We start from the raw sequence: 20,277 nt of genomic DNA, 5'->3' as shown, positions 1-20,277 counted from the left end.
TGTTTCCTGTTGCAGCTGCATCAACCTTTTGGTTGGATAGCTTAGCACAACATCAGCCATAGCAATGGCAGGCCTGAGAAGATAGCCAGAATATAAATAAGCTTTCCTTAGATAAGATTTAAGTTTCCTATCTAAAGGATCTTTAAAAGAAGTACTGTCTTCCATAGGAATAGTAGTACGTTTGGCAAATATAAGTAAAATACATATAGCGCTAAACCATAGCCGAGAGGGTCTTAAATAAGAAAAAAACATACTTACCGAAAGACACCCATCCACATATAGCAGATAGCCAAACCAGTATCAGTAGAGGTAATGGAAGATGAAGTATATCGTCAATCTGAAAAGGGAGGTAGGAGATGAATCTCTACAACTGATAACAGAGAACCTGTGAAAAGATTTCCCGCAAGGAAAACCATAAAATTAATAGGTGATACTCCCTTCACATCCCTCTGACATTCACTGTATTCTAAGAGGAATCGGGCTTCAAAATGCTGAAAAGTGCATATCGAAGAAAATCAAGCACAAAAACTTTCTTCACCACCTCCATAGGGAGGCAAAGTCTGTAAAACTGAATTGTGGGTGTGGTGAGGGGTGTATTTATAGGCATTTGAGGTTTGGGAAACTTTGCCCCTCCTGGTAGGATTGAATATCCCATACCTCACTAGATCATGGACTCTTGCCAATTACATGAAAGAAATAGTGCTGCCATCTAGTGTTCTTGGTAAGGTACAACATTGTTGCAAAACACTCCTGAACTTACATCCCTGCTTTTCAAAGGATAACAAGAAAACAAACATTTGAAAATAGTAAATTGGAAAGTGGTTTAAAATGTTCCATCTGAATCATGAAAGAAATTTGGGATTTTATGCCCCTTTAACTATGTTTTTAATCCCTTTGTGGGATTCAAAAACTGCTAAAGTTCAGCAGAGAATGGCTAATCCAGCATCCATAGACGCATGCTGTAACAAATTAGAGTAGGTCATTGTTTCACTATTACAGGCCATTTAACCCCTTCCCACCAGGGCTTAACCCCCTCTAGCCTGTGATCCAATTCAAGAAGGGAATATGACTTCAGTACCGCCAAACAGCTAGGATGCTCTATGCCAGACTAAGGGTGCTAAAGCACAGTGAAGAGAAAAAAAAAAAAAAAATATATGAATGTCTTCTCTTCATACAGGACATCCCTTTTGTCAAAAATAAGGCAATTTAAGAAGCCCCTATAATGAAGCAGAGATGTTAAAGTGGTCTCTGTCATTCTCAGCTCTACAAAGATTTACCATAGTCACATTTAAAAGGGACATTATACACTTTCTTTGCATAAATGTTTAGCAGATTTATATAGCCCATAAAGTTTTTTTTTTGTTTTTTTTTTAAATGTATAGTGTTGCTTATCTTTAAATATTGCTCTTATTTTCAGACTCCTAGCCAAGCCCCAAAGTTTTAGGAAAATACTTATGTATACCTACTCCAGCTTGCTCCCGTTTGTGTAAAGGGTCTTTTCATATGCAGGGGGAGTGGGGGTGTCTGCCATTTCCCACTTGCAGTGGGTGTTCCAGTTACCTTTTAAACAGAGCTAAACTAGAAACTTCTACGTAAGTTTTAAACGGTTTAATCCCGGATTTTTATCAGTATCTGTGCATATTATTCTTTATAGTAGTGTATTACATAGAGTTATGAAAATTGGTGTATAATGTCCCTTTAATAAAATCTTGAAATGATAAAGCCAGTGAGTATTTTGCTTAAAAACAGGAAGATCAGGTAAATTGCATGTTTTGACCAATTTACATAATACTTTAGCACAAGGTTTGGATAACCCTCTGTGTACCTGCTCCCGAGCAGACTTCAGGAAACCAAGGACTTTCTCCAGATGGGGTCGGTTGATAAGTGGTCCCATCCTAGTATTCTCCAACAGAGGGTCTCCAATTTTGATTTTCTTTGCCCGTTTCACCACCTCTTCAGTGAACTTGTCCAAGATGTTTCGCTCAACAAATACGCGGGTACCATTGCAGCAAACCTAGTCAGAGCAAGGAGAGACTTATTAAATCATTTAAACAAGCAACAAAATGAGAAGGATAGACTCAAGCATGGTCCTGCAGACTGCGCACGTACCTGTCCCTGAGAGAGGAAGTTTGCCATCATAGCTCCGTTCACAGCATTCTCAAGGTTGCTGTCAGAAAAGATAATAAGTGGAGACTTCCCCCCCAGCTCCAAGGTTACCGGTTTAATGCCTTTTGAGGCCATCTCCATGATCTGGAGAAAAAGGACAATGGCTTTAGTTTGGTACAGTCTGGTAGCTTTAGAGTAGGACTGTTTGTAGTTTCTAATCCATTTTAGCAGCAGGTGGATATAAAGTCTGTACAATTATTTATTGTCTGCTTATTTTGTTTATTCAACCTAGAGGTTTGACAAAAGGGCCTTTGAGTAAACAAAACTAGCTCTAATAGTGTCCTGATTTTCAAATGCTACACCCCCCCCCCCCATAGTTTTGGCCTTTCTGGGTCACCTGCTCTGCAACTATCCCCTTCTTTCTCACATAACAAGCGTGATGTCAGTTGTTTTTTTTTTAATTGAAATGTGATAATGAAGAGCTTATTCAAAGTGCTTGACGAGCTGTTCAGCTATCTAATATAGATAATGGAACTCTTCCCCATTAATGCTTAGACGGGAGAAAGACTGGATCACTGAGTTACATTGGCTTGCCCAAGCAACAACTTTATTTAGGCTGACCCACTAGTTCAGTGGCTCCTAAACCGTGCATTACCTATGTATGGGGTTACATACCTAGATTTACAGATTCAATAGTGATAACATGACACGCTGTTTGAATGAGAGCATATAATTTTCTCACTATAAAAGGGATCATAATTTAGTTTTCTCAGTTGGGTGCAGATGCTAATATTCTGAGTGGTGCAGTATTGAGTGTCCCATCAGACAGTAACTAAAGCAAGTGACGTCACCTTGGACCCTGTAGGGACACTGCCAGTAAAGGAGACTTTGGCAACATCTGGATGTTTGCAGAGGAACTCCCCTGTGGTTGCTCCCCCCTGCACCACATTAAATAGCCCTGGGGGAGCACCGGCCTCTTTGAAGATCTCCGCTAGCAGGACCACCGTTATTGGGGTGAAGGGAGAGGGCTTGTACACCATCGCATTACCTGCGAGAAAAAACAGAAGTGTCACACTCAAACGGGCAAATATTTTTCATCACGTGGCCACTCTTAGCCCTGTGAAGGTGATACAAATAAACTGAAAGGATTCAGAATTATGTGTAGACAATGTTACAATAACAAACATGGAGCACTAATGGGCTTGGTGTGCATAAAGTTGGAGCATAGGTACACTTTTGGCACCATTTAAATACGCAATAACAGCTTAGGTTGCCTGTGTGGACAGATTTCTGTAGGATTTCCCAGATGAATTTAGCCAAACCACCAACTTTCGAGTCACACTTTTACAGCTGCAGTCTCCGCTACACAGATTGAAATAGAAAGCACCTGAGATTGTGACAATTAAGGTATACTCTAGTCCAAACATGGTAGGCTCTTATCTGTTAACTAGAGACAGTAATGTGCTTCTATTGTGGGAGCCAGGAAGCGCTGTAGCTCCTGCTGGTCAGCCAATCAGATGCAGCATTTACCCGACAGTCATCAGCTGCAATGCTCGTGGCTATAGATGAGGGTTTTATCTATGTGTTTAACGGATTGGTGGGGGTTATGTGCATTTAGGTAGGTCAGTAATAAACAGAATGTCCCTTTAACACAGTAAAGGGAGGACACCAACACAGGAGATCTATATTTCTTTTACAATAACATTTCTGAAGCTCAAATGTTGCTGAGGACAGACACATACTCCTGAGATTAAACAGAACACACAGACAACGTACAAGTAAAGGGGATAGAATAGGAAATGCAAATCTAACACTTATTTCTCAAATTCAGAAATTACAAACAAGCTACTTTTATAACCAGAAGACGTTACGATTGTATTTGCAGCATTTCCCGAGTTGGCTGAATATTTGAGCAGTTCAGATTCCACCACTATAACCTGCAATAATACAAGTATAAAACCGCCTGCTCTGGTTATTGCGCAGAAATGCTCTTCAGTAGCAGATTAATAAATGTAGTTTATTCGCAAATCTGAAAATGACCTTCAGGCTCATCGGAAACAAAAAGGGTAAGAAGCAGCAGTCTTAAGACCCTTGCCCCTCAACTCATTTGCCTGCTCTGAGGTGGCGGACAATAATATAAAATATATATATCCCCCTCTCATGATTCAGATAGAGAATAAGATTTCAAACTACTTTCAAATTTTCTTTGATATCTTGGTCCTTTAATGAAACGCAGCAAGGCAAGTTCAGGTACATGTACATGTCTGCAGCACTTAGGGTTCGATTTATCAAGCGTCAGTAGTGTACACATGCGCCCCTGTCTGCCACAGCCGCCTCTGGCAGAATTCCATTGGCGGACTTCTGCATTGCACAAGAGCGCTATTTTGTGCTTGTTTGCAACTCTGCATCCTGCCCGCGCACAGCCAATCATCCGCGGGCAGGAGCTGTCAATCTCCCTGATCGAGCGGGCAGAGGTTAGGAAGCAGTGGTCTGATGACGGCTGCTTGATAAATACCGACTGCAGGTTCCCCTGGAGATAAATACCGACTGCAGGTTCCCCTGGAGATAAATACCGACTGCAGGTTCCCCTGGAGATAAATACCGACTGCAGGTTCCCCTGGAGATAAATACCGACTGCAGGTTCCCCTGGAGATAAATACCGACTGCAGGTTCCCCTGGAGATAAATACCGACTGCAGGTTCTCCTGGAGATAAATACCGACTGCAGGTTCTCTTGTGATAAATACCGACTGCAGGTTCTCCTGGAGATAAATACCGACTGCAGGTTCCCCTGGAGATAAATACCGACTGCAGGTTCCCCTGGAGATAAATACCGACTGCAGGTTCCCCTGGAGATAAATACCGACTGCAGGTTCTCCTGGAGATAAATACCGACTGCAGGTTCTCCTGGAGATAAATACCGACTGCAGGTTCTCCTGGAGATAAATACCGACTGCAGGTTCTCTTGTGATAAATACCGACTGCAGGTTCTCCTGGTGATAAATACTGACTGCAGGTTCTCCTGGTGATACATACTGACTGCAGGTTCTCCTGGTGATACATACTGACTGCAGGTTCTCCTGGTGATACATACTGACTGCAGGTTCTCTTGTGATAAATACTGACTGCAGGTTCTCCTGGTGATAAATACCGACTGCAGGTTCTCCTGGTGATACATACTGACTGCAGGTTCTCCTGGTGATAAATACTGACTGCAGGTTCTCCTGGTGATAAATACTGACTGCAGGTTCTCCTGGTGATAAATACTGACTGCAGGTTCTCCTGGTGATAAATACTGACTGCAGGTTCTCCTGGTGATAAATACTGACTGCAGGTTCTTCTGTGATAAATACTGACTGTAAGTTCTTCTGTGATAAATACTGACTGCAGGTTCTCTTGTGAAAACCTACAGTCATAGGGAGGTGAAGGCTTGATAAATAGAGCCCTATATTGCTGCAACTTCTGTTAGGTAAACAAAGCCAGAAAATGTCTGCGGCATTCTGCGGTTTGTGGAGCTATATTTACAAGGAAGAAAAGGCAACACTGATATCTGCAAATCCAGGAAATTTGTGTTGCATTTTTCCCCATATATAAAATGGCTGCCAAATGCCACAAAACGCAGCCACTTTTCAGCCCGTTTACCTTATGAATAACACTATACACAACCTAGTGATTACCATCCCTGATTGGCAGCTCATGGTCAAGACATTACCTATGTGTTTAACACTATGAAGGCATTATGCACAGTTATCCCTGGTCAGTAATGCAAAAAGTGAGGTTCTAACAACTTCTGATAAACTGTACATAAAGTTGTTACATGTTTTTTTCAGACTGGACTTACCGCAAGCCAGGGCAGGGCCACATTTCCAGCATGCGATCTGGAAGGGATAATTCCAGGCACCAATTCCAACACAGACTCCCAGGGGTTCCCTCCTTGTGTAGCCAAACGATCCGCCAGGCAGCTGAACATGCTGACCTGTGGGAAGGAGGACAATGAGGGAGCAGTAATTCTACACATCCAACAGTGATTGGCTACACTAGGGGGCGCTCTTTTGTTGTTGCCGTTTTACATCCAACAGGTAACTTTACTAAGCCTGTTGCCAGCACAGAAAGTGTATTTATTTACTATAGATTGGAGCAATGTGGGCAGATTTGGTAGAAGAATTTAACTGATGAGTACAAGGCTGTCTGACACTTATTGTGACTGTCTCATTCAGCTGATCCATCATTTGGTGGCTTTATATTACAAAAGTGTTTGTCCTTCATCTTAAAAGGGACACTGTACCCAAATTTTTTCTTTCGCGATTTAGATAGAGCATGGAATTTTAAGCAACTTTCTAATTTACTCCTATTATCAAATTTTCTTCATTCTCTTGGTATCTTTATTTGAAATGCAAGAATGTAAGTTTAGATGCCGGCCCATTTTTGGTGATAAACCTGGGTTGTTCTTTGCGATTGGTGGATAAACTCATCCACCAATAAAAAAGTGCTGTCCAGAGTACTGAACTAAAAAAAAAAAAAAAAAAAAAAAAAAAAAAAGCTTAGATGTCTTCTTTTTAAATTAAAGAGAAAAATTGATAATATGAATAAATTAGAAAATGGCTTAAAATTACATGCTCTATCTGAATCATGAAAGAAAAAAATTTGGGTTCAGTGTCCCTTTAAGAATGTTTTTCATTGGCACTAGGTAAAAACTAGCTGGATATTTACTAAAGAGATCAGATTTGTCATTTATTATAAAGTCAGGGACCTGCTCCTGTCAGCCAATGAAAAAACAGCCATACAAGTTAAGGTCTTAAATCCTATGAACATAAAGTTATTACACCAACATCATATGATTTGAGTTTTGTGTCACTTTAGGTTAAACTAACGTTATCACACACACCTTAGTTTGTTTAGATTTAAAAGGGGCATTAAAAAAAAAAAAAAAAAAAAAAAAAACGCATTTTGAATAGCATTTAGGTTATTCCCCGCCTCCCTTTAGTCATGAGTTCCGCCACGTTGGAATCTCTTTCACTGAATTCAAGTGGTGACCTGTTTGTACATGTGCAACGAGTCTCCTTCAGACACCTGCAGTGTAACCCAAAATGGCAGCACCAATGATTAGGGGGGTGCACAATATGTATTTACTGTTAAACGTCCCTTTAAAAAAAAGACAGAGCCTGGTACCTTGTGCACACAAAAGGTACTAAATGCAAATAATATTTATTCAGACGTGTGTGGTCTTATCCTCAAGCTTAGCATTTACCTTTGTTTTTAAAACACAATTCCTAGTTTGGCCTAAATGGACAAGAACAGGAGCATGGGGGGGGGGGGGGGGGGGGGGGAGAATCATCTTCCATACTGCCATCTTTGGACTTCAGCATATATTTAAGGACTCTACCCTGTTTACATATTTGAATACACCCTTCTTTTTCTTTAGGGTGTTTTTGAAATACCAAATATGTATTACATACATATAGATAACGACCATCCCAGAATCCTTTATACCTGCCATGGTCCCAGCAAGTCCGGCATAATACTCAAGAGTCTGCCACGAGATCTCCACATCTACCCGAGCTTCAAAGATAGACTTTCCATTGTTTATGGTTTCCATGGTAGCAATCTCTTCACTGCGCTCCTATTGAAAAATTAGTAACCAGTTAGTTATATAGTCTAGTGGGACTTGGAAACTAGACGTTCAAAATGGCGTTTATAGAAGCCACTCAGGGTACATCATTTCATGGAATATCTCCTTTGTAATCACGTCTCTGGAAAAGCTCAAGCTGCAGAAGTAATGACATTAAAAAAAAAAAATTAAGGTTTCAACATTTTATTTGGAGTTTAAATGGTTATCTGAAGAGGTCTCCTAATAAAATCATTCACCCAAGATGAGGGGGGAGTAAAGATTATTTGTGTGAGCTCAGACAATAAGGTTATACACAGATAAAAGCACAATTACCCATCACTCAGATTGGTGATAATTATGTGCCAACGCTGCATCAAATTATAATCATTTTAAATGCCAGCCTGTGCTCCATGCCTCTGTGCCAGCTCGTTATGACAAACAGAACAGTCCTTGTTCACAAAGCTGCAATAGCACCATCTGTGCCAACTTATGGAAAAGCAGCCACGTCCTAGAACCAGACTGACCAGTTACCTGTGGCAGTATATAAGGTGTAGTGTTTTCACAACCATATGCCACATAAACAGTGCTGCAGGCTGTGAATAAAGGTTATGCAGGAGAATCTTCTTGAAAAGGAAGAGGGTGGAAGGAGGAAGCGCCTGAAGCTGTACAGACTGGGGTAGCAGTTAGGAATAGGGTTGCCACCTCGGTCACACCCAGGAAAACATGGCACCCTAGTTGGGAAGGGGATTGTGGTTCTGCAGCCATTTATGTGTTGGGTATTTTAGGGTTCTGTAGTTACCTCCCTATAGAATGCAGCAACCTCTCCAGGACCTATTTAATGAACTGATTTTACTAACCACCCAGAAAAATGTTAAGTCTTAAATGTAGCTTCTATTTTTTTGCTGTTGTACAAATCATTAAAAATCTGTTTATTTTAAATGATACAATAAATGTGCGCTTTGGATAGCTTAAAGGAATAGTCAAAATTAAACGTTCATGATTCAGATAGTGCAGCAATTTTAAGCAACTTTCTAATTTACTCCTAGTATCATTTTTTCTTCGTTCTCTTGCTATCTTTAGTTTAAGAAGCTGGAATGTAATGCATAGGAGCCAGCCCATTTTGGTTCAGCACCTGGGTAGCGCATGCTGATTGAATGGCTACATTTAGACAACAATCAGCAAGCGCTACCCAGTTTCTGAACCAAAAATGGGCCGGCTCCTAAGCTTACATTCTTGTTTTTTCAAATAAAGATACCAAGAGAACGAAGAAAAATGAATAGGAGTAAATTAGAAAGTTGCTGCTCTATCTGAATAAGTTTACATTTTGACTAGACTATCCCTTTAAGCAACATTTATAAACAGAATATGTAATAGCATTGCAATGTATTGAACTGCCCTCACCCGGCTACTTTATAATGCCACCCAGCTGGTAACACTTTCTGTGGAGAACATTAGTATGGGGTTTAACTAGCCTGTTGGTATCAGAGCTAACCCAATTACCACAGCAGATTATGGGGAGTAAAGTAACTGGAAAAAAAGAAATAAAAAGCTGTAAATATAGATATGGATAAGCAGAGGTTCTGTATAATATTTAGGTAACTTATATAACGTCTCAGTGCCACCGTTTGTTTTATTGCTGGCAAATATCCAACATTAGAAATGCACAAGATATGGGTTAAGCCAGTGGAGGACACTTTAGTGATGGTAATAAGGAGTGAATAAGCTGTTAATAGAAAACCCATCACATGATGTCGTATAGCAGTTACAAAAGACATTATTAGTAAAGACACTAGGTGGCTGTTAATATAATGACATCACATGATGTTTTATGGCAGTTACAAAAGACCGTATTAGTAAAGACACTAGGTGGCTGTTAATATAATGACATCACATGATGCCGTATGGCAGTTACAAAAGACCGTATTAGTAAAGACACTAGGTGGCTGTTAATATAATGACATCACATGATGCCGTATGGCAGTTACAAAAGACCGTATTAGTAAAGACACTAGGTGGCTGTTAATATAATGACATCACATGATGCCGTATGGCAGTTACAAAAGACCGTATTAGTAAAGACACTAGGTGGCTGTTAATATAATGACATCACATGATGCCGTATGGCAGTTACAAAAGACAGTATTAGTAAAGACACTAGGTGGCTGTTAATATGACATATGATGCCGTAAGGCAGTTACAAAAGACCGTATTAGTAAAGACACTAGGTGGCTGTTAATATGACATCATGATGCCATATGGCAGTTACAAAAGACAGTATTAGTAAAGACACTAGGTGGCTGTCAATATAATGACATCATATGATGTCGTATGGTAGTTACAAAAGACCGTATTAGTAAAGACACTAGGTGGCTGTCAATATAATGACATCACATGATGTCGTATGGTAGTTACAAAAGACCGTATTAGTAAAGACACTAGGTGGCTGTTAATATGACATCATATGATGCCGTAAGGCAGTTACAAAAGACCGTATTAGTAAAGACACTAGGTGGCTGTCAATATAATGACATCATATGATGCCGTAAGGCAGTTACAAAAGACAGTATTAGTAAAGACACTAGGTGGCTGTTAATATAATGACATCACATGATGTTTTATGGCAGTTACAAAAGACCGTATTAGTAAAGACACTAGGTGGCGCTTTTTGTAACAACCATGGGAAGCTCAGCCTGAAATAGCAGAGTATGGAGTGTAAAGTTCTAAGTATAAATTAACATGGGACACTATAGTAAAATCCAAAAGTGGTTAATTATGTGTAGTAAATTTAAGTGCACACTGCAAACTTCACAAGCTGAACCCTGCTACTAATATCAGTTATTTGTAAAGTGTCAACAGATTCCGCAGTGCTAAATAGTCCCCCCCCCCCCACATATAGACACCAGCAAATAGGTCTTTAAATTCCCCTCAAACAATTTGTTCTTCTGAAACCCTGCACCTTGGTTGTTGACTACAGAAGCACTTTATGGCATTTTGTAATTATTTACATGCTTGGAATTTAGCCTGTAGTAATTGCTGACCTCATTCTCATGCTAACACTAGGCTTTTGTGGGTATTAAAGGGGCAGTAAACAACTTAATATGCAATATAAAGCTTTCGGTTATGGACGATAAGACAACTTTGCAGTATTTTGTTATTTACATTTAATTGAATTCTGGAAATTGTAGCTTTTCTAATTCATAGAACTGAAAAGGCACTGTACAGACGTCTCAAGGCTAAACCTGCTACATATGTCTATAATTGGCCTAAGCAGAGGTGATCAGATAATGAACTGCAAAACAAGATTAACCACTGTCATGGTTACCAAAAACTGCTTTGGCTACATAAATAGCAAATCCAGATCAGCCACGTCATAGAAGCCAAGTGGGGTGGGGGGGGTGAAGTTTGGCCACTGAAAAAACAATTTGCAGCAATTGAGGCATTAATTTCTTTACACGTGGTTGATATGTAATTATATAGCAATACAAGGAGTTGTAATTTAGGTGTTTAGTGTCTTTCACAGCAGATTGACTTTGGCCTCAGACTACAAACGGCTAAGTGACCCACAAGCTCATACAAGGATTACCATGCCCCTCCCCATGTAGAAGTGCAGAGAAGTAAGACTTAAATCTGAAACATACTCTGATAATGCGAGCAGCTTCTAACAGCACTCGGCCTCGCTCCATGCCAGATTTCTGTCTCCATATTTTGAAAGCCGACTTTGCACTTTGAATGGCCTGATCCACCTCCTTTTCTCCTGAGCAGGCGAATGTCGCAATCACCCGACCTGCAAGTACACAAGGAATTACTGCAAGATCTACTTAAAGTGATAGGAAACCCAAAATGTTATTTTGCGATTCAGACAAAACCATTTCTAAAAAGTGTCCAATTTACATCTATCATCAATTTTGCTTTGTTCGCATGTGTTGGAGATACCTAGGTAGCATCTGGTGCACTACATGACAGGAAATAGTGCTGCCCTAGTGCTCTTGCACATGAATAACATTCTTGCAAAACTACTCCAAACATGTGCACGCTCCTGAGCTTACGTCCCTGGTTTTCAACAAAAGAATGATAGAGACGACTCTCATATACGTGTAAAACAGAGGTACAATAGCTTTTTCTCATTTGACGTAGTTAATTTAATCTACAAGGGATACGATTATATTTAATTGGGAAAACGTACAAATATGTTCCAATTAAGACTGCACAGCTTGGTCAACATTCCAACGCAACTTTTCATTCTTCCAAACCTCTATAAAATTAGAATAAAAGGGCAGTCAATTCTAAATCAAAAAACAAAACTTGTGATTCAGACAGAGCTTGTAATTTTAAACAATTTTCCCCACTTCTATTATAGAAACTGCTTTGTTCTCTTGGTAACCTTTTCTGAAGGAGAAGCAATGTACTACTGGGCACGAGCTGAACACATCTTGCGAGCCAATGACAAGAGGAATACATGTGCAGCCACCAATCAGCATTTAGCTCACAGAAGAGAATTACTGAGCCTAACCTAGATATGCTTTTCAACAATATATAGCACGAGAACAGAGCAATTTAGATAGACGTCAATTGGAAAGTTGTTTAAAATGACAAACTCTATATGAATCATGAAAGATTGACGTTACTGTCCCTTTAAGTACTGAATAGGTGACGTTTATCAGATCTAGCTATAAAGAAGTTTGGCTACAGCTCTAACACAGCTGGTTTGGGCAATCTGTGGCATTTGTACAATTTTTTTTTTACCTTTCTAGAGAGTGCAGGACAAGCCTTAAAGGGACATTATACACTCATTTTTTCTTTGCATAAATGTTTTGTAGATGATCTATTTATATAGCCCATAAAGTTTTTTTTGTTTTTTAAATGTATAGTTTTGATTTTTAAATAACATTGCTCTGATTTCCAGACTCCTAACCAAGCCCCAAAGTGTTATGAGAATACCGTCAGCTACCTTCTCCAGCTTGCTCCTGTTTGTGTAAAGGGTCTTTTCATATGCAAAAGAAGGGGGGGGTCTTATTTCCCCACTTGCAGTGGGCTTTCCAGCTACCTTTTCAACAGAGCTAAACTGACAGCTTCTAAGTAAGTTTTTAAACACATCTTATTCTTTTATAGTAGTGTCTATTACATGCAGTTATATGAAAAATGAGTGTATACTGTCCCTTTAATTCCAGGTCCAATGCAGAGCAATATACATATTTCAAGGCTACAGTGACACCAATCTTACACTGTTCTATGACCGTTAAGCAGACTTTACCCAGAGGAGTTTGGAATTCATTAACTAAACTTTTTCACCTGGTAACTACAGCCCTAACTGCTCTCTGGATTTTCTCTGATCACACAGAACCTCCCATTGGGGCCCCAGAAAAAGATTAATGTAGCCAGTGTGCACAATGTATGCAGAGTGCGTGCCAGCAATTGCACAAGTTCTATGGCAGAAGATCAACTTGCAGTCTGAAATTTGTCTGCACACAAGGACAGCAGTTATCCTGCTTTTTAACCCCTTTGTTTCAGCACTGATATAAACTGCACATTTAGTGGGTACTTATTTCTCTAGAAAGTACCTATGGTTAATTATTGTTAGGGTCTTTCACATTTTGGCAAACACAACACATCCCAGATTGCACCTAAACACTGACTTCTAATTATATAGGTTATTCTGTCTATATCTATCCATGTACATCATTTCTGGAATTCCATTTCTTTAACTCCATCATTCCTATTTAAAGGGACAGTATACTGTAAAATTGTTTTTCCCTTAATGTGTTGCCAATTACTTTTTTACCAGTTGCAGAGAATAAAATGTATGAGAATATGCTATTTAAAGGGACACTCAGGTTAAATTAAATTGTCATGATTCAGATACAGCATGTAATTTTAAACAATTTTCCAATTTACTTCCATTAAAAAAAAAAAAAAAAATGTGCACAGTCTTTTATATTTACAATTTTTGAGTCACCAGATCCTAGTGAGCATGTGCAAGAATTCACAGACTATACGCATATGCATTTGTGATTGGCTGATTGCTATCACATGGTACAAGGGGAGTGGAAATATACATAACTGAAATTTGTTATAAAAAAAATCTACTACTCATTTGAAGTTCAGACTAAGTTCTATTGCATTATCTTGTTATCTTGCATTTGTTGATTATGCAAATCTAATGTGTTTACTGGTCCTTTAAGGTTTGTGTATTAGTGTGTTTTGAAGCCACAACCTAATAAAATGGGTTGAGCTTTTAGGTATAATCAGATCTCATTACCGTATCACATTGTACACAAATACCTGCTTCTTTATCTTATATCTGTAGGTATATTCAGATCTCATTACTGTATCACATTGTGTACATATACATCATGTGTCTATCTTATATATGTAGGTATAATCAGATCTCATTACTGTATCACATTGTGTACATATACATGTGTCTTTATCTTATATCTGTAGGTATAATCAGATCTCATTACTGTATCACACTGTGTACATATACATGTGTCTTTATCTTATATCTGTAGGTATAATCAGATCTCATTACTGTATCACATAGTGTTCATATACATGTGCCTGTATCTTATATCTGTAGGTATAATCAGATCTCATTACTGTATCACATTGTGTACATATACCTGCTTCTTTATCTTATATCTGTAGGTATAAACAGATCTCATTACTGTATCACATTGTGTACATATACATGTGTCGGTATCTTATATCTGTAGGTACAATCAGATCTCATTACTGTATCACATTGTGTACATATACATGTGTCGGTATCTTATATCTGTAGGTATAATCAGATCTCATTACTGTATCACATTGTGTACATATACATGTATCTGTATCTTATATCTGTAGGTACAATCAGATCTCATTACTGTATCACATTGTGTACATATACATGTATATGTAGGTACAATCAGATCTCATTACTGTATCATATTGTGTACATATACATGTGTCTGTATCTTATATCTGTAGGTATAATCAGATCTCATTACTTTATCACATTGTGTACATATACATGTATCTGTAGGTACAATCAGATCTCATTACTGTATCATATTGTGTACATATACATGTGTCTGTATCTTATATCTGTAGGTATAATCAGATCTCATTACTTTATCACATTGTGTACATATACCTGCTTCTTTATCTTATATCTGTAGGTATAATCAGATCTCATTACTGTATCACATTGTGTACATATACATGTGTCGGTATCTTATATCTGTAGGTATAATCAGATCTCATTACTGTATCACATTGTGTACATATACATGTATCTGTATCTTATATCTGTAGGTACAATCAGATCTCATTACTGTATCATATTGTGTACATATACATGTGTCTGTATCTTATATCTGTAGGTATAATCAGATCTCATTACTGTATCACATTGTGTACATATACATGTATCTGTAGGTACAATCAGATCTCATTACTGTATCATATTGTGTACATATACCTGCTTCTTTATCTTATATCTGTAGGTATAATCAGATCTCATTACTGTATCACATTGTGTACATATACATGTGTCTTTATCTTATATCTGTAGGTATAATCGGATCTCATTACTGTATCACACTGTGTACATATACATGTGTCTCTTATATCTGTAGATACAATCAGATTTCATTACTTTATCACATTGTGTACATATACCTGCTTTTTATCTAATATCTGTCCATAAACCAATCCCCAATACTTGGAGAGAACAATGGAAAATTAACATTTTATTGCCTTATCTCTTCTACAACCCACAGGGAGTGTAATTTCTTCTGCTGGTTGTGTTTACACAGCTTATTTATAGTTTGGCCCTAAGGCCAAAAACTTTCAGAATAGGTGGCGATACCACAGGCTAAATCAACCATTTCAAATGCCAATATAAGGCTAAAGGAGCTACCTGTAAACAATATAATACACTCCAGCAGGTAAAGTGGATCATTGGGAACAAACTTAAAGGGATAGATTTTGAGTAAACTGTCCATATAAAGCATGTTCCTATCAGTCTGTACAGTGTATATCCCACTCACCTGTAGACGGCTCATAGGCCTGTTCCTGTCCTACGGTGTCTACAGGCTGTGTCCTACTCCCCCCACGGTAGTTGAGAGGGAGAGTGTTTTGGAAGGTTCCTGTGCTGATGGAGCGGCTCATGATGAATCTAATTTTAGGGAGCAACAGATGCACAAGAGGCCCAATTCTCTGAAGTCTCATTCACTGATCTGTGGATAAAGTAACAAATTCTTACATAGACTAATTTGTCCCTTTAGACTCAAAACGCACCTCCCAAGTCAAAATCATCTGTCTTTTCAGACAATAACAGTTGAAGGAAAATACATTAACATTGTTTGTTTTTTAAATATATTTTTTATTAAGATTTTCAGGATAACAAAAAAGAAAATCCATAATGTAACATTTTCAGCGTCAATATCCAGTCATACAAATTGCATCGAAGAATGGAGAACCCTATATTTTTATTTACCCATCAATGACCATTAGAGAAGTTTAAAATAATGTTACTACAATTAACAGGAAATGTGTGCACAGCTGATCATTCATATCCATTGCTTACTGGCTGAAGAAAACAAATACATACACACCAGAAGAGTTGTTTAACTCCATTTTGAACGTGAACCTGCCCATTCATAATATGGACTAGTTACTCAGCATTGGGATGTCCCACACAGTGATAGTGTTCTAGATTTCTTGCCGTTATGTTTGTGAGAGACTTGAGTTTGACAGTTTAGCAATCACCATTGATATCAGAAGGCTACAGCCATTTGTCTACAGCATATGAAAGTGCAACCTATCAGTTTTAAATCTCTGCTAAGTGCAAATTCAAATAATTTGCTATAGAATATGGTTGATGCAATAATATGCCAATTCCATGTCCCTTTAATTGCACAAACTGATTATAATAAAGCATACCATTTTAAGAAATTTTCCAATTTACTTCTGTTTTAAAATTTGCTTTCTACCCTTGGTATCCTTTGTTGAAGAGTAAACCTATGTAGGCTTATAAGAGCTTCAGGAGTGTGCACATATTTAGTACACTGACAGCAGTGTTTGCAACAATGTTTGTAGCAATGTTAAATAGTTGCAAAAACAGTTGCTAGTGCTAAAGACACGTGCACACTCCTGAGCTCCTCTCAGCCTACCTGTGTTTACTCAAAGAATACCAAAAGAACAAAGCTAATCTGATGTAAGAAATAATTTGGAAATTGCACACTCTGGGCCCAGCGATCTAAAGAGCTCATTTCTGGTGAGATTATCAAAAAAAAATAAAAAAAAAGTCTCATCAGTCCTGAGAGTTTGCTCAGTAAGCAATTTTTAGCTATGCAGAGTTTGGGCTGTGAATGAAAGAAACATTACAATATAATGCTTAGGGCCCTATATCTGATCCATAAAAGTTTAATTTATTCTCTACTATCCCTTTAAGGAATAGTTGCCTCTTGTTGCATTGCACTAACTTTTTAATTTAAAGTCATTTTAGATCGACTGATCAGAAGAGATAAATCTGTTTTCCAAAACGATTCTATTGGTTAATACATACAGCTTGTAACATTTTGCAGAACCAGTATTTTTTTTAGTGCACTGGCAATGAGTGAGGTTAAATAAATGTTGCAATAGTTTAGATCAAATACCATGGCACACATTGCTAAAGCTGGGGAACATTAATAAATGATAAACTATTAACTGAAACATGCAAGAATGTAAATGTAGGAGGGTAGAGTAGAAATGTGTTTAGCATTATATTTTGCATGAGAGATTTTGGCTTGGTGCATAATTTAAATAGTACAGTCACCCTGTAGGGCTGGTAATTGTAGCTCACTACAAACCTTACTTAACAATATTGAAAGTTTAAAAAAAAACCAAACAATTGTTTTGTGATTCAGACAGAACAAACTATTAAAAAAAAAAATACTTCTATTATCAAATTTGCTTAGTTCCCGTGATGATATTCTGTGTTGAAGATATACTAGGTTGCATCTGGAGCACTAAATGGCAGGAAATAGTACTGACATCTAGTGCTCTTGCAAATGAATAACATTCTTGCAAACTACTGCCATATAGTGCTCCAGAAATGGGCTGGCTCCTAAGCATACATCCCTGCTTTTAAAAAAAAAAGATACCAAGTGAATGAAGCAAAATTGATAACAGAAGTGATTTGGAAAGTTGTTTTAAAATTCATCATTTATCTAAATCATGAAGGAAATTATTTTTGTTTCATGACCCTTTGATGTAAAGGACATTGATTTTTCAAAGATAGATAAAAAAAAACACAACTTCCCATTTCTAAATCTTTCTATCTTCCTGACATTGGTGTATTTAGTGTTTGTGCTGCTCTAGGCCCTGGGAAATCTGTTTCCCCGCCCCCAAAACAATTTTAGCTTGTGTCTCCCAACCACAGGCCAGGGATGTATGAAGAAATCCACACTAAACAACCAGTTGCTTATAAATAGAAGACATTTGGAGAGAATATCAATGGGAAGGCATAATGCTATATAACCACCTCTCAAAATGAGCTGCCCTAGGTCACATTACACCCCTACTCCCAATAACACTTTATAGAAAAACAAATCATACGCCACTTAAAACACAGCAGCATTTCTCAATCCTCAAGTACCCCCAAAATGCCAGGTTTTCGTTATAGCTGAACTAGTGCACAGGTGAAATAATCAGTTTATGTGTGAGAGCAGGTTAGTAACCATGGTTACTGCTCAACTGATTACTTCCCCTGTGCACTGGTTCAGCTATAACAAAAACCTGTTGGGGGTACTTGGGGACCACAGTTGAGAAACACTGCTGCACAGTATTACAACACAACACCCATTATATGTGGCTCCAGAAACCTGATGTCCATATCCTGGGGGGGGGGGGCTCAAAAATACCTGGATGTCCATATCCTAGGAGAGGGGTCCCAAAAGACCTGATGCCCATATCCTCGGTGGGGCTCCCAGAGACCAGGAACTTGAACTTAAGAGACATAATGCCCATATCTTGGGGCAGCTTCCAGAGACCTAATGCCCATATCCGGGGGGGGGGGGGGGGGCAGGACAACCAACAGAGACTTAGTACCCATATCTTGGGAGGGGACTTCAAGAGACCTAAAACCCATATACGGATGGGTTGTTCCCTATAATCTGCATGGCTGAATTTACAGCCCAGTTGCCTGTAGGCACCAAATACAGCCTCCATCACAGAAAGATAATGCACATATCCCAGGGAGCACCAAGAAACCTGATGCCCATATCCTGGGGGCACCCAAAAACCCTCATGCCTATACCATGCAGGGGGGCTCGCAAAGGGTAAATGCTCATATCCTGGTGGGGACTCCCGGAAACCCATATCATGGAGGGCTCCCAGAGGCCTGATGTCCATATCCAGGGGAGCTCCAAGAGGCCAGATGCCAATATCCTATAGGGGACTCCCAGCAACCTGATGCCCATATACAGGAAGGGACTCCCAGCAACCTGATGCCCATATACAGGAGGGGACTCCCAGCAACCTGATGCCCATATCCTGGGGAGCTCTCAGATACCAGGTGCCCATATCCAGTGGGGCTTGTTGCCTATAATCTGTTATGCAACCAAAAGCTTAGGACGTTAATAGAGACCCACTAAAGTTTTACGTTGTTGGAGTAACCCATACAGCCTCCTGTCCCTCAAGCCCTGACAGAGCACCCTGCAGCCGCAAGAGCACCACAAGCTGCCCTGGCCATAATGATCAGGTGGCCCCAGAGCACCACAAGCTGCCCTGGCCATAATGACCAGGTGGCCCCAGAGCACCACAAGCTGCCCTGGCCATAATGACCAGGTGGCCCCAGAGCACCACAAGCTGCCCTGGCCATAATGACCAGGTGGCCCCAGAGCACCACAAGCTGCCCTGGTCATAATGACCAGGTGGCCCCAGAGCACCACAAGCTGCCCTGGTCATAATGACCAGGTGGCCCCAGAGCACCACAAGCTGCCCTGGCCATAATGACCAGGTGGCCCCAGAGCACCACAAGCTGCCCTGGTCATAATGACCAGGTGCTAAATCTAGTGTAAATATAAAACCAATCCCACCTTATCGCACTTCTTGCTGGTCTGCTGCTTGAGACTAACACCAGGGAGCGGCAGCATTAAATGAGATCGAGATAAACCCCGGCCCTCCCCCGTCCCGCCTCTTCTCACTCTTTACACTCACCACTGGGTCTTCCCTGTCCCGCCTCTTTCCTTCCCGCCACTCCCCTGTCCCGCCCGCTACTCCCCTGTCCCGCCCTGTGCCTGTCCCCTTCCCCTACTCCCCTGTGCCTGTCCCCTACTCCCCTGTCCCGCCCTTGGCCTGCCCGCTACTCCCCTGTCCCGCCCTGTGCCTGTCCCCTACTCCCCTGTCCCGCCCTGTGCCTGTCCCCTTCCCCTACTCCCCTGTCCCGCCCCGTGCCTGTTCCCTACTTACCTGTCCCGCCCTGTGCCTGTCCGCTACTCCCCCTGTCCCGCCCTTGGCCTGTCCGCTACTCCCCTGTCCCGACCTTGGCCTGTCCGCTACTTCCCTGTCCCGCCCTTGGCCTGTCCGGTG

The 20,277-nt window shown here is 39.9% G+C and overlaps 1 protein-coding gene across 1 annotated transcript in view; it reads right to left on the bottom strand.

Moving 5' to 3' along the window:
• Nucleotides 1-19,918, bottom strand: part of ALDH9A1 (aldehyde dehydrogenase 9 family member A1) — a 28,576-nt gene extending 8,658 nt beyond the window's left edge. Inside the window, exons 1-8 of the mRNA XM_053693879.1 lie at nucleotides 19,785-19,918; nucleotides 15,750-15,938; nucleotides 11,352-11,497; nucleotides 7,596-7,725; nucleotides 5,947-6,081; nucleotides 2,958-3,154; nucleotides 2,110-2,250; nucleotides 1,826-2,014 (exon numbers count right to left, since the gene is read on the bottom strand). Of these exons, the coding sequence (XP_053549854.1) occupies nucleotides 1,826-2,014; nucleotides 2,110-2,250; nucleotides 2,958-3,154; nucleotides 5,947-6,081; nucleotides 7,596-7,725; nucleotides 11,352-11,497; nucleotides 15,750-15,930 (1,119 nt within the window). The 5' untranslated portion in view covers nucleotides 15,931-15,938; nucleotides 19,785-19,918. The remainder of the gene's footprint in view (nucleotides 1-1,825; nucleotides 2,015-2,109; nucleotides 2,251-2,957; nucleotides 3,155-5,946; nucleotides 6,082-7,595; nucleotides 7,726-11,351; nucleotides 11,498-15,749; nucleotides 15,939-19,784) is intronic.
• Nucleotides 19,919-20,277: the final 359 nt, after the last annotated feature.

Source organism: Bombina bombina, chromosome 10 (genome assembly GCF_027579735.1).
Source record: "Bombina bombina isolate aBomBom1 chromosome 10, aBomBom1.pri, whole genome shotgun sequence".
In the NCBI taxonomy this organism is placed as follows: domain Eukaryota; kingdom Metazoa; phylum Chordata; class Amphibia; order Anura; family Bombinatoridae; genus Bombina; species Bombina bombina.
Note: the sequence above shows the minus strand (reverse complement) of the source record. Positions and strands in the feature narration are given on the sequence as shown.